The 16011-nt window shown below is 35.8% G+C and overlaps 1 protein-coding gene across 3 annotated transcripts in view; it reads right to left on the reverse strand.

The window, feature by feature from the left end:
• Positions 1-873: 873 nt before the first annotated feature.
• Positions 874-16011, reverse strand: part of LOC134536813 (2',5'-phosphodiesterase 12-like) — a 29320-nt gene continuing 14182 nt past the window's right edge. For 2 of the 3 annotated variants that reach the window (XM_063376787.1, XM_063376788.1), the window contains 5 exons: positions 11812-11947; positions 10318-10470; positions 7561-7681; positions 6454-6605; positions 874-3287 (listed from right to left, as the gene is read on the reverse strand). In XM_063376787.1, coding sequence (XP_063232857.1) covers positions 3045-3287; positions 6454-6605; positions 7561-7681; positions 10318-10470; positions 11812-11947 — 805 coding nt within the window. In that variant the 3' untranslated portion in view covers positions 874-3044. Of the gene's footprint in view, positions 3288-6453; positions 6606-7560; positions 7682-9051; positions 9104-10317; positions 10471-11811; positions 11948-16011 lie in introns of those variants that run through there. The other variant, XM_063376789.1, reaches the window with a different exon arrangement.

Consider the following 16011-nt stretch of genomic DNA (forward strand, 5'->3'; position numbering starts at 1 on the left):
TAATTATTTTATATAAAAAAAAGCTATTTAACTACATTTCTAAATTGTTTGTTAGGTTAATATTTGTGTACTTTTTTTCAGTATTTTATTCATTTTAAATGTTATAACTGTATTTTCCATTCGTGTTCATTTCGAAGCTTTCATTATGTTTCTGATAGTGTTTTGATAAAGTAAGGGCAGATATGCAACGCTCTGGTGCCAGTAGTCAGTCAGTTTATCAGAGACGTTTTTGTACTTTCTGTATGTGTTCTTATGATGGGAAAACCGAACTCTTGCATCTCCCAAAATGCTTATCACTTTATTACAGAGACAGTAAAGGGGGAAAAAAATGTAATTCTATGAATCATTCACGGACTTCTGGAAGTTTCTTGGTAGTGAAATTCGTTGTGATTGGATGCTTTCTGATAGCTGTGCTGTGATTGGTCGGTGAGGTCACACAGCTTCCTCCTCCGTGTGTGGTTGCATCTTGCCAGTTCTCTGCTCGATGTGGACTAAGTGGGTTGCTCTAGGCAATTAATTATGTATTAAGTGACAAACTTTAAAACTGTGGTTTGGGCAAGGCCGAGTATGTAATATATATATATTTTTTGAAAACATGAACTATAAATTTTGTGACTACATTCATTGGACTTATTTGCGACATGTGATTTGTATGGGAACATTAAGAATGGTTTAGGCATCATCAAAATTAACTAAAGTGAAAATTTTACAGAGCAGGGAAAAAAATTAATTTGTGTCATTGCTAGGGAAACCGTTTGTATTTGTGGCGAGTACCATGTAATTGCGGACTTTGTGTGTAAATTCAAGGACAAAAATAAATTTCCATGAATACGCGACTGTGTCCCAAAAAAATATATATATATATATATATATATATATATATATTTTTTTTTTTTTTGCCTGAGATTTCCCACGCTTTCAACTGCAACATTCCATAACAAAACTGTAGTTATCATTAGCTTCTTTGAAGTGCAGCTTTTATATTTCTTCAGCCCCCCCCACACAACACAAGTTGCTTGCTGACTGTAATGTGTGTGTGTGTGCTAGGTTTTTATTGGTGACAAGGAAGAGTAGCTTGCCACCTTTCCTCTCTTGGGGAAAGGGCCGGGTAAAAATAAAACATACGTATACAATAGGTGGTAAGGGAAACAAAATTATAAAAAAAAAAATTATTCTTTTCCATTGTATTTTTGTTAGGTGGGGGCATGAGAGAGGCCATAAAGAAGGGAGGGAGGACTGTTGTCTCACCCTCTCCCACAGTAATAATGTATGACAGAAAGCAGAGAAAAAGAAAGTGCCATATTTTTAACGCACCAATAAGCCACCAATAAAGCGGAGACCAGGAAAATAAAGGCTTCACTTGTACCTATAGAACTCTACTGAAGACAGATATATACTTGGTGTGACCATTATTTGAGCGGGACCCTTGCCGTGAAAATGTTATATTTTAATGCCCAAAATTATAGGTGCAACTCATACGCAAGGACGAATCTTCTGCAGGTAAATACAGTGCTTAAAATGACTAAGAGAGTCAATATAAAAAAAATTATTACATACATAATTACACTCTTATTCATATTTTATGTGAAAATAGTAATTTTCAAAATACTCTCATTTGATTGTATAAAACAGTGATACAACACCCTACACTTAGTACATTCCCCCCTCCTTACACAATACACATAAAAGTGACACATCATGGTTGTTAAATTACCTGGAACAGTCACAGAATAGAATATTTTTTTTCCTGTTGCTATGAACAAAACACTTAGAAGCCAGATTATTTGGTGATGTGATAAACCAAAACTTACACTGAAATGGAAGTCAGTACACCTCTAGCTCCAAAAAGCAAGGGAAATAAAACAGAATTTAGCAAAATTCACCTAAATTACTGATTTTTGTCAGTTAACATGTAAAAACTCACCCATGAATCTTTATGTAAGACTTCCATGTACAATATTTTAACAATCAGGTACTAAGTAAATAAAAGCAGTCTATGACTAAAGCCACAGAAATGTGGTTGGTTAAAGGCCTACTCAGACACATAATAGGAAAATGTATAAGGAAATAAAACAGTGACAAAAGGTAAAATTGCATTCTGAAACCATGTTAGCAATAGAACAAAATTATTAAAACCATGCAATCAATAAAATATAATTTTGTCTTACTGCTAATAGAAGTTATATAGGTTTAGTATCTTGTTCCAAAAAACATGGTATTTGTTTTGGCCTGTGAAATCTGTTGCCACAATCTATTTTAATCATTTTATATATTCATGCATGATATTAGTGACATATGTACAACATAAAAATTAAAAGATAGCTAGACTCGCCGTAGCCAGGCAACAATATCCCCACCCGCCGCAACATGAACCACCCGGCTCGGCATGCCAGTCGCTAGTAAGTCTGTGATTTTGGCGCCGAATACATGCGTAAATCACATCTTATAAGCATTTCCTTTATTATTTTTATGCCAGTGAGAATAAACCTGCAACCTAAATGTGTGTCTGGACATTTTTATCACTGTGCTTAATTTTCCAGAATTAAATTAGATTATACCTATAATTAAAGATAATATTCCGAAATTTTTAAAAATATTTTGCACCAAAAAATACATGTGATTTATTGGTAGGGGGGGGGTTAAAAATTTGCTAAAAAAACATCACGTGATTAATGGACGACCCCTTATTGTAAATACTAATCACAAAACCGGAGTGCAATAATTCTAGTGTTCAATATTACAGAATAGAAACAAAAAAAAAAAGTATGTATTTTGAATTTTTAGGCATCTTTTTGTAAATTTGAAATTCTTGTCAACAGTTTCTTTCCCTGAACAAGACTTACGCTTTCATTAGTGTTTATAAAAAAAATAGTTGTGTATCAACATATCACATATACAAACACGCATGAATCATCGAGCACACAAAAAATTGTATAGTCTCGAAACACACCACAGACATATAGTACAGAAAAGTTGAGAAATTCTGACGACAAGTGATGTTTAGTGATTAAAAAACGTGTTAGAAACACGGTAGGTACTCCCGACTACGTGTTCCCGGCAGCCTTGCCTCTCCCTCCCCGGCTCCTCCCGCGAGGCTTGGGGGCTCCTCGCCTGCCGGGGGCCACCTGCAGGTCCCCCAGCTTCGCCTGCAGCCTCGACGGGCCACTGGCATCGGCGTCCCGGCGCCACCCCAGGTCTGCCACCAGCGCCAGGTGGTCCGAGGGGTACGCCAGGCTCGGCAGCGCTACCTGAGCCTGCAGCTCGCTCTCCGCCGGGATCGGCACCGTCTGCGAAGCGACACAACCGACCCCCCGGTCGTTCCGAGTGTTGCAACGCAAACTAACGACGGGCGGGAAATACATTTTAAAGTTCTGCTACAAACCCTGCTTGCCACAAAGTTGTTTAGGTAACAATGCTGTCCAAATAAAAAAATTTTTTTAAGGGTTTGCCAATTGAAATGAGCAATCATTCCGTTTGGACAAAATAACTTTAAATAAATAAATGCATAATCTTATCAACAAAATACATGCCACCAATAACTTTACAACATGCAAACAACAAAAAACACAAAAATAAAGAATTTTTTGAAAGTTACCTATCAATCGGTATCAGGGTGTCTAAGGGTTACACGTCACGAAACTGAAGCGATGGTCACGAAAGTTCCGGGATAAACTTTGCCAAGAGTCACAAAATTTTAATTCCCACAAGTCATTTGGTCATTTTGATGCCTCATTTAAGTATGTATAGTTGAACATTAAATATAAATATTTGGAGATTATCCACTTAAATCATCATGTGGAAAATTTTTATGAAACAGTTTAAGTTTTCTGACTCACGCTCCTGATGCAGACGAAACTCCAGTTATTCACTTGTTTCCGACGCCCGGATAGCCTTTTGTCTTTTGGTTGCAGGGGTTTTCTGATCAACACTAGTTCCTTTCTTCCTTGGCATCTCGATAGGTATTAAAAAAATATATATTTATCTATCTATTGATCATTAGTTTGCAAGAAGAGTTGAGCTTTGCTTTGTTACTGGTTACTTATTTTACACTTTTCTCGAAGGTTTTACACTACATTAGCTTTTACCCGCGGATTCGCTTCCGTGGTTCTAAAAAAAAGTTATGGAGTTTTTGTCAATAGAGCACCAATCCTCTGTGACCATGAGTGGTGCTCTATTGACAAAAACTACAGAACAAAACTATAGAGCATCACATTAGCATGCTACTGTATACAAGGTTGTATGTCAAACATTAGGTTGAAATAAAGAACATAAACAATGTAAAAAAAAATTCTTACATAGGCAGTACGTTTATTTATTGTTATAATTTATAAATATCATTACAAAAATTATGTTTACACACGATGGAAAACAATATACACAATTATTTATCTCTAGCTTTTTTATCAGAGGCATAGTTCAGGTGGTTGTAAGGGAAAAATAATGGATATTTTTCAATAAAGGACAAATCTAACCCAAACTGATACACCATATATGGACAGATGTATATTTTGAAGATATGTATATCACAAAGAAATTGTGTTATAACAAAGAGATATGAATGTACGGATAAAAATTGAAAGTCAAACTTGAGTAGAAATATTAATTAATCAACAAATCTAACCCAAACTGCAGCAAGTGATGCAATGGTCATTGTCATTGAGTCGCAGAAGGTATCAACAATGAAAATGCCTATTAGCTATCCCCATGGATACAAATAAAGCTTCAACAATTCAATAGCAAAATCCGTTCAGCCATATTAGCATGAAGAGGTAATTATTACAGGAACCGTGCATTTTTCTGGGATAAAACGTAGCCTACATCACTCTTTGGTCCACAAAAAAATCATGTCGATCTGTTGCTCTTTGCTGCGTGAAAGAAGGACAAACCAACAAACACTGTTTCACATTTATAATATTACTAAGGATAATATTTAATTTTGCTTGTATAAAAATTTCACCCTGAGATATAAATATTTATCAGAAAATTTTATTACAAGGTACTGAAACAGTCCTGATATTGGTTCACCAGGTATTTGAAGACACTACGAAAAATAATTATTGTGAGATTTGTAGTCATTGAATAGAAAAGAATCTGTTCTAAAAATCTTTTTTTTAATTTAGTGCTTAGATTTTGTAAAACTTTTTTTTTTAAGGTGATGTATCATTTTACTATCTGTTTGATGATAAGAACTAGTTTATTGCTTGTACCAGAGAAACTAGACACCTAGTTGTCACAGGATGTTACACATAAAATCACCAATCCCTTAGACCTTGAAATAATTAAGTAACAGTTTTCATTTCCAGCTAACATTTTCTGCATTCTTTGATTTTGATTATAACTATGGTCCTGCACTTGTGTATCCGTGCCCTGCACTTAAATTGCCATATCCCCTCATGCTTGTTTATTCAACGAAGATGCAGAACCAATTTTTTACTTTCTAAATGAATTTATTGCCATGTAATTGCTAGCTCGGCCTGCCTTGCCTAGTTCTAAAGGACCACCTCATTTGGTGCAAGCTTCTGGTGATGCAAAAGAGTGCCTCTCGTGTCTTTCAAGTCGGTGTTTAGCTGTTGCAGAGTCGGACAGTTAACTCAACCAATGCAGGAACTTGCAATGATAGCTGTTTTCTACATTTGCTCATAACAACTCTCACATTAGATGATTTTCTATTCTGTGAGCTCATTCAAAATCCAGCATCCTAAACAGGCGTATCAAGATTTTCGTAGTAAGATTCAATTTGTTTTTAGTCCAATTTTGTGTTAAGTTTACTAATGGCTAAATTCATACCAACACATAAATAATTAATTATCTAGAAATCATATTTATATTTACATGTTACGAGCAGTGGGGCTTCCACAGAGCTTTAATACAACATAGACCATGGACACTTAAGAATGAGGAGATGCTTCACCACCCCCCCCCCTTTTTTTTTTTTTCCAATTCTCTGGTTCTCTGGGAAGAGTTTGAATTACGAGCAAATCTTTCATCCTTGAATAATGATTATGATTCATTCATTCTTTCTTGCCATTGTTAGCATGTACAGTTTATACTCATGTTAGTTTACAATAAAATTAGTTGAAATAAAAATAAACTTTTTGCATATCAAAGAAAGATGGCACGTTATTTACCAGGGGTGAACATAAGATTGATTTATGGGAGGGTGCACCGGAGGTCTTTATTACCCCCCTCCCCCTACAGTAAAATCAGGGAAACGAGACTTAATACCTAAGATTTCTAATAAGTTAATATAGATATTATATCCAGACTATGCTAGTAATAGTTAAGCATCAGGCTTTGATAAGTATTTAATATAAAAATATTCTAAAATTTACTTTAGAAGACTTTTATCTCATAAAGCTTTAACCCTTCTGGGGGGGGGGGGGGGACACACACATGCTTATGTGCCCCCTTCCTTTTCCCACTCTAGAAGCACCACTGGTTACTACATTTTACCTGGATCAACTGAAGATCATCACAGTTGTAGAAGATGTAATCAACGCAGCCCTTGAAATCAGTAGTGTAGTTTGTGTATGCCAAGTTGGTGTAAGCACTTTTCAGTCTCAAATCATGTTGAAGGGGCATGCCTTCGAAAGCTTCACTTACTTCTGTAAACAGTGTCATGGGAAATCTATTTGGTGTTTTGTTCTCAATCAACTAAGCTCATAATTAAAACTACCTTTCCAAAACTGCATGCACTTTAACCTAAAAAGTACCTTTTCACAATCAAATACATTCGGCACATATCAGAAAAAGAAATTCTTTTGATTTTATTGAACATAGTAATACTGCAATTGGGTGACAAATAAAACAAGCCATTTTAATTAAATGTACATAAAATAGTCAAATTTAAAAAAAAGTGCATTAGTAACGTACTTATGTATGTTGAAAATATCGCAGTATAACATGACCAGTGGCTGATTGCAAATCAATAGGATGAGTGCGATATTATTTTTGACTTTAAGTGGAAGGATACATTAGGCTGAAATGAAACCCAACTTCCAAAAAAAATGTTTAGTGCAAGAACACACAGCAAGCTAAACAAGAATAATATAATAATGAACGTTGCACATGAACTATTAGGTTTTCTCAGTGTATTCCTGTACTCTGCAAACCTCTCGTTACATTCTTACGGCTCCCTCAAGCAGATCAGCAAGCTTCCCTGTATTACCATTATTAGCCTTCTCGTATCTCATCCATTCTGACCTGCCTCAAGCCAACAAACAGTTACTTGATGTAAGCTTTTGAACATACGCCATTGCTAAGCACACGTGTGTCTGTATGGTCGTAATGTACCAAAGAATCAAAAATATCAATTTAAAAATTTCCAAGGTTAATGAGTTTTTACACAGTAATGTCAATAAAGGTAAAGTTGAGTGCAAAGAATTCACTGATTCACGCAATGGCGTATGTCCAAAAGCTTACATCAAGTCATGCACTCCCGTTGCACAAATCTTTCAAAGATAACAACAAACAGTTATTCTCACTTTTAATCAGCCACACATTAAATGCTTTTGATCTGTATCAAAGTCCGCTGGGGGAAAAAGCCGTTGATGAACTTACTGCTCCGCCAATCAGGACAGTCTGCCGGAAGGCTGCCAGTTTCAAGTAATTCCAACACGCTGCTCTGCGGCAGGCTGTTGAGGTCACCGCAGAGGACCGGTGTGACTTCCACGTTCGGGCCCTGCACACACACACGACGGGAAACTGATGTCGTGAGGGTCTACTGACGTGATGCGCACACAGAGAGCAAAAACATTACGTAAGCTACAGTCTCAGAAACGGCGGTCCCCAAAACCCAGGGTTGCGAGCTAGTGATGGGCGATGTGGATAAAAACCCACACTCATCCGATTACTGATACATTTGTTTTTTAAACAAATCCGATAACGGATACAAAACCGAATCAATACTTTTGTAAATGATCCAGAAATTTAATATTTTTAAAGTGGTAAGTCGGTACCTTGACAGAATTCTTTATTAAAAGGATTTTTGGTAGATGACAAAAAAAAGTATTTGAACGCATAAAATTTGTGAATAGCACAAAACATATTATGCCTTTGACTAATTAACAAACACAAAATTCAAGAATGGCCTTAAATTACAGAAAAGACACCTATGGAACTATAAACAGGTAAAAAGAAAAGATGGGCGACACCTGAAATTATTGTACTTTTTTCATTTGTATTTGAAATGTCAGTTGGAAACGAACATTTTGGAAATTCAAAAAATTGGGATTAGTGGCAGAAACCGATACTAAAACTATTGCATCGGTACAGCACCAGTTGTGATCCAACAATACAGCTTCAGGGAAAATCTTCAGTGTCGTCTCTGGTTTACGAGACTTTTTCTTGTCTTGTCAACATCTGGGTCATTGGAGATGGTAACACACAACGAAACAGACCAGGAATATCGGGAAAGAAATTGGCCATGCCTAGCTTCAAGGAACGCAGCATTTTTTCTGGAGTGATTTCAGAAACCACGGAAAATCAAAGTCTGAATGGCCAGATAAGATTTGAACCAAAGTCTTCTGGAAATACCACTGTGCCAACCTACTGCATGAATTTTTATGGGACAAAAACTATTACCAAAGCATAAGAAAACTATCTAAGAAGTGTAACTTATGAAAGTGGCGTGGCTACAGTATTTAAGAACATCACGAAAGACTGAAAGAAGGCAAAAAGCCTTCAATTTACCCACTGTCACAAACGATAAAGTACGGGAACCACTCCTCTAAAACATAGAATGAAAGCAGTAAGGGTTACTAAAGGGCACAAGCAATAAATGAGTATGTGTGCCGCCTGCCGAACCAATCTGCAAATGTAAATTCCCTCGTCTCTCAATGATCAGCAGTCGTGTTGGCTCTACACAGCGGTCACTATCTTCAGATGCGCCCGGGTGAACTTGGCTTTCCAAGAAAGTGACCTTCATACCCACCTCCCTAAAGTATGCAAAGGTAGAGGGATGGAGGAAGCTACCAGAAACTTTCGAGTGGCCAAGTGTTGGTATCTGCATGAGAGGAGAGGCAGTGCCTCTACCCCCTCCATTCCACTTACACTCAACATGCTCTGCCAGTTGATGTTGCTTTCGCTCTCCCGCCAAAACACACTGTAAAAAAAAAAGGTTCAGGCTTTTTAACAGCTTTTGAACAGCCACAACAGCTTATTTCAAGATGACTGATGACCACATCAAACACCAACACTTGAAAGCACGGAAAGACACGGATCACAAGCGCTATTCGTACTGTTAGGGAAATAAGGGAAAGTATGTAAGGTTGGTGGACATGGGTAAGCCAGTATGGTGGAGATATAGATTAATATGGGTCATTGAGTAATGTATATGATTGTGTTAAATCACAAGATCAGCCAATGATGATTTGGGAAGTGTGCAAAACAATAGCTTGCTGGTGGATTAGGCACATAAATGTATTTCGTTTCTCCAGAATAGTGACATAGTAGCACTACATGGTGAATATATTGTGAACACGTGTAGCACTAAAAAAAAGCATTCCACGCCCAAGAAGATTTTTCCACCTCCTTGGCCACATCCCACTAATATATATTTCCTTCTCCTACTTACCCTTCCATTCCACATACCTTACACGTTCATCACACCCACACTAACAACCTACAAAAAATTTGACCCGCAATATAAAATTAGAGACATGTTCTATGGTTTGGATATTCACCATCACTGTAAAACTGTGCTCACTATTTTGTGTAAATGCAATCATAAGTTATATCAGCTTAGATGTCACTTCAGTAGAGCCAGACAAAATCATTACGATGTCAGAGCCTGAATAATAATAATAATTATTTAACTTTCTATAAAACTCTGCATCCAAATGTAAATGTGCTGAAAGTATTTAGTTGCTTAGCTCCTGTCTTTGAGCATCCTCTATATTATGTTGGTGTACTGCTAACCAAGCCGACATTTTTTCCAGTTGTGTGGAGATTAACACAGTCACATAATGGGCATTTCTTTAGTTAGGTATAACATATTTATCTCAGAAATTATATTTTGTCATAGGCGTTACTTTTTTAAATGATGGGCGGTTGATGATACTAGCTGCTTATTCAGTGAAAAAATCATCTCTAAAAGTTTTTTCGTTGATTTTAAAATAAAACCCTATTACCTAGAGTAAAATATGCAACAAATGAATACTTAAAAATTGCTGTAATGAAAAAATGTTATAGCTTCACAAAATTTTGTGTATCAGGAAAGTGATCAAACTTGTTTTTAAAAAAAATTAAAAAAAAAACTTTGATAAAATATTTTTAGACAAACGTACATAAAAATAAAGCATTCTATTTCATACGTACTATTTGCTTGTACTTTGCAACAATGTGTTGGAGATGCTCAACTGCCATCATGGTTTGCATGAGACGAATGTGGCCGTTTTCCTCACCGCTGCGGAGATGTGTGTTGCCAACAACCACATATCTGGACAAATTTCCAGTCTGCAAAACTGCACACTGAAATGAATAAATTTATAAATAAATATGCAAAAAAAACATGCCAGTTGCACAAAAAATAACACACATATAAATAAATATTTCAGAACAGTGATCAAAATAATTAAGTTTGATTTCAGCAGTGCTAACTGAAGAAATGGACTTGTTACAAAGCAAAATACCAAAATCATTTAAAATGGTTAACTTAAATCTGCAACGAAAATGCCACAACCAACATTACGCAATGGGCCGGTATCAGTACATTTAACATGTCTGCAAGCAAAGAAAAAATTAACCATTCTGGCCAAATAAAAGTTCTACCATCTCTATACAAATTATCTCATGTCTTGTGGAAATGTTTTCTTTCGTATTCAACTTAAGATTGTAATTCATTGTTATAACCCAAGGTTTTGTTATGTTCAGGATATTTTGACGTACCAAATTAAAACAGCAAGCATCGTGTACCACAGGATCAATATACACACAATCTTTCCGTCAGGATCAAGGGATTAACTTGGATACATGATACAGAATAATTATCTTTATTATGATCATAGTCTGCACCCTCTTCAAGAGGTAGAAAACCATTACCAATACCTCAACATACCTCAAGAAAATAATGTTAAATAAATAGTTACCGCACAAAAAATAATTTTGTTGGTTATTTAAATTCTTACAGAAGAGCCCATATTGTTCAGTATTAACTCTGTAACACATATCTCACCCAAGCACAGTGTATCTGAAATTTATAGCCCTAAGAGACGCGATTATAAGGTGAATTGCGATAAAACTGAAAAACACCAAAAAGTATGTCATAAGAACATGTAACACTGAAATGCGAGTTAATATGCCATAATAGCACCGAAATGCAAGTTAAATAATAAAATTAAGTAGCATTTAACCAAAACTTAATGCTAATCATGAAAACGTTACCTTTTAATGTTTGAAATTCAAGGACTGCCATTATTTCCGAAAAAAAATTTTACCCTATGCATGGATCAGAAAAAAAAATTATTTGTTTTATTGTGCATTTCTTATTGAATAACTTTCAAAACCATAAATTCTCACTAATTTATTTTTACTGTTCTGAATGTATCTGCTATAGACCAATTTCTTAGAAATTATTTTACCATAAAAATTCAGCAATATAAATTTTATCCCTATTTTGGTGAAGTATTTAAAAACAGCTTTTACACAAAAATATAAACAGTAACACTAAAATCCTGTATTTTAAAAACAAAATTGGACTAAAAATAAAACCATGAAAACCTTGTTTCCAGATATAAGCAAATGGTTAAATTTATGCCCAGCCACTTCTGGTGGTCCCATCTGAACTACACACAGTGTGAAATGAAAACTTACCATCAGAATACCGCTACTACTTTTAAATGCATCCGCATAGTTTTTGTTTTTCTTGACTTCTTCGTACAGGTATTGAAAAACAGGATTCATGCAGAACATATCTCGAGGATACGCTATGCAAGAAATTTCACACAACCTGAAACAACATGAACGCAATACTAATTTTGAAGCAGATTACACACTGTTATTCTAAACAATTTCCCTGATTTGCCTGTCCAACCAAATTTTTTTTCCTGATTGTTTAATCAATCTTGCAAGATAACTGCACAAAAATACTTACTGAAACATGCTTAAACCACACATATTGTGTCAGATTGACTATAAAATGCTTACCCACATAATACACAGTTTGCACTGTTTTTTCTAACAATGCCATGCAACCAACATTAACAGCCGGAAATATAAATCCACTAGATGTGATCACAATTAGAAACGATACATAATTGACTGTGATGAGGTAAATGATTAACAACATATGATCATTAAATCAATAGACATCTGATTGATTGTTTCTGTTACACTTAATTAATGATGAAAACAAATGGGTTTAGGGTTTTCAACTACACATGAATTAGGGGCCGTTCATTAATTACGAAAAGGTCCCAAAAGGGAAGGTTTTTTTTAAATCTCTACATGACCTTACCTTGGGGTGGGGGGTTAAAAGCCATTCCAACATAATATTTTACTAAGAGTCAAAATTCGCCTGCGCTGGAAAATTTTTTTGGTAATGCAAGAGTTCAAGCATCAACACCCCAAGAAGCACCAGGGTGCATCGAATAATCGCAGAATAAGAGTGCGTTGTACTGTTCGCTGCAGTGTTCAGCTGTCGGAGCTCGAAAATAGGAGTGCGCAAGCTCACAGTTGGTCGCGAGAGATTTCCACGCGCCGGGCTCGTGCGTCCCTCTCCGCTAGCACCAACAGTCCGTCTTGAACCACGGAGCAAGGAGTCTAACATGTGCGCGAGTCATCGGGTCAGGGGCGTAGGAACCAGGGGGGGACAGGGGGGACGTGTCCCCCTGAACTTTTTGGGTGGAGGGGACTGTCCCCCCCCCCCCCAACTTTCTAGACCGTGATATTTTTATTTTATAATATTATTCTGCCCAACTTTATTTGTAATTTCTTCACTCTCAAATTTTATCTTAAGGAAACAATAATAATTTTAACATCGATGTATCCAATGGTTAGATACAAAAACTGCTTAAAAAGCGCTATTTTGCACTTTTAAAATCAAAATTTTCCGGTGGAGGACCAGGAGTAACAGGGGAATGGGTTTACATGAAATCAAAATCATTATTTGTCCCCCCCAACTTTATGAACACAGCTACGCCAATGCATCGGGTTGCAAAAAACCTAAAGGTGAAATGAAAGTGAAAGCGCAATGTTGTGGGCGGCTGAACACTGCAACCGACAGTACAGATTCTTTTCCGTGTGTGGGAGCGCGATTGAAACACAGCATCACGCAGCTGACACGTACTTTGCATGCCACTGCCGACACGTAGCGAACAGTTAGGGTGCTGCGTGCCCACTGACAGCTTGTGCCAGTGTTTGTTTTTCTCCACACAGCAAATGTCTGTGATATGTTTCCTTACTTTAAGCTTGTTTCAAATCTTACCTTAAATTATACAATGCATTTTTCAAAAAACTAAATAATTATTTTTTTAAAAAATAAAAATGTTTGATTCATGTCAAACAATAACTTATTTTCAGTGTAACTGAACCTTTTCTAACAGCATTAAACTATTTAACGCCTTCTAAGGAAACTCTATAAAATCGTATGTGTCTTTACATGGGGGTGGGGGGTCAAAAATGGCCAAAATCGTACTCACGTAATTAATTAATTGCCCTTTAGTGATCAAAATACAAACTGGTTTTCAAGACACAAAGGAATACTCTGGTATTAAAAATTACTAACCCCATTTTGTGGCTAATATTTTGTCATTTTCTCTGTTTTCCAGGTTTTTAAGAACCCTTTCCAATTCCCAGAATTTCCCCAGTTTTCTAGATTTTCCTTAACTGCAGAAATCCTGTATATTCCCATGGGTGCCTTTACTATCAACTGAGACTAGAAATAAAAGAACCCACCATTATATTGCATTAAAACTAGCTCAAATTGAAAAGAAAATTCAAATTCTACTACATGTTAATTTAACAAGCATAATGCTTGTTAGTGATTACGAACTGTGTTAAAAAGTTTGTTCTAAGGTGAAAGTAAAAGTTTTTTTTAATTGCTACACCAGCAAGGGCTTGATGTAAGTTTTTGGACATACGCCATTGCAAAAACTTTTTCTGTTGAAGAAAAACTAAAAACTAAAAATACCAAAAAAAAAGACAAAAAAAAATTAAGCAAAAAAATGCTGTTGTCAACAAGGATATAAACACCACAAAATATTCAAAATATTTCAAAGATAACACCAGCAAGGGCATTGTCAGGGAGGGGCCATGCCCCCCACCCTTTTCCCTCTAAAGAAACTCACTAACCAGATTAAAAAAACTAATATATGGCTCAATTTATGACCACTATAAAATCAAATTTGGAGAGTAGACTTCTCTTTAATCGCATATTAAGACATAATCATAAGCATTGGTATTGGAAGTTTCATTTTAAGTGGCACTTTTATTTAAGAATTTCAGGTTTTGAAAAAGTACTTAACACCATAATCCACCAATTTTTATTTTATTTTCCTATGTACAAGAGTTGTACATGAATGCTTTTGAATTTTATTTGTTTGTTGTTTAAGAAGCATAGTTTACAAAATATTACACTTGAAAATTGATAACTTTGGGTTTTTGTGTAACATGTTTTTGACTAACTATCCATCTTTTTCCTAATAACTTGTATTTGACGTGATTTGTACCATCTGCAGAACAAAATAACTTATCATGAAAGCGATAAATCAATCGCAGAATGTGTTTTGTAGTCCTGAGTGTCGCTTGAATTTAGATATTAATAATCTAGTAAAAACCACAATAAATCTCTCTATGGAAAATTTTCAGATTTTGTTAGTTGATAGTTTGAAACTTAATCTGTAAAATAAAATTACATCGGATTGTCTTGGTAATTTCCAAAACCCAAAACGTATCCAGTTTCACAACACTGAATTTTTTAATATTTCAGTACCGTGCAACATTCATCACTTGTGGACTGTATTGTAGTTGAGCCTGTGTTGCACACACCCGCGCAGAAATGTGTTCCTCCCTCGGGCGGCAGACTGTACTTGCCTTGAAGATTAGTCATCAGCAGGAATAAGTAAAGTGAAGTGAAGTTTGTGGAAATTAAATGCAATTTTTATTTTTCATATTAAGATTCCTCATCTTTTCGTCCAACACATTTTATAAAACCTTTCTCTTAGTATGACTACAACGATACTTGTCTAGTTTTGGGATTTTGGCTCTAAAGGTAGTAAACATTTAAATTAAATTAAATTTTTTTGCTGAATTTGCACAAAACAGTGTTGTAAATGTCTTAGCAAAACTAAGATGACACTATTTCCTTTTGGATCTTGGCTATTTCTTACAAATAAGTACAAACTGTTGATGACAATTCCGATTTAGTTCTTTATATGTATCGTCCTAGTATAGGTACGTAATATAAGTGATTCTGGTTTTGGTAATATTCTGTTAGTGGAAGAGGATGTTATGTGTTAATGTTGGCAGCATTGTTTTTCTTTTTTTTAACGACTTCCGTTGTTGTTGTTGTGCAGGCTGCTGATACACTTTGTTTAAAATGTAGACTGTGAAGTCAATCCAATAAAACCATTTATATAGTAACAGAAGTGAACGCATATTACTGTGTTAACTCTAATAGGTTATGGGCCCAGAGCCAGTAGGCAACTTCTGTTCAAGAGATATAGTTGGTTTTATGGAGAATATGCAGTTTTTGGTTAAGGGCTTCATGTGACTCGTGTGTATGGTTATTATCAGTGTATGGTCTTTGGTGAAACATGTCGTATTCAAGTATGGCGAATGCGGCAAACGTACCATTTGGGATTAGACCATTTGATGGTGTAAACTTTAGTAACTGGTTCTATCGGATGAAGTTACTGTTGGAACAGAATGGAGTATTACACATGTTGACAACCGAACCTCCGACGGTAGAAGCTGATCTTAAACGATTTAAGCAAGAAGACGTCAAAGCTAGAAATCTTCTCGTCCAAGGATTGGCAGACAACATGTTGCCGATGATTATGAATAAAATCACGG

The sequence above is a fragment of the Bacillus rossius genome, chromosome 11 (assembly GCF_032445375.1).
Source record: "Bacillus rossius redtenbacheri isolate Brsri chromosome 11, Brsri_v3, whole genome shotgun sequence".
Lineage (NCBI taxonomy): Eukaryota > Metazoa > Arthropoda > Insecta > Phasmatodea > Bacillidae > Bacillus > Bacillus rossius.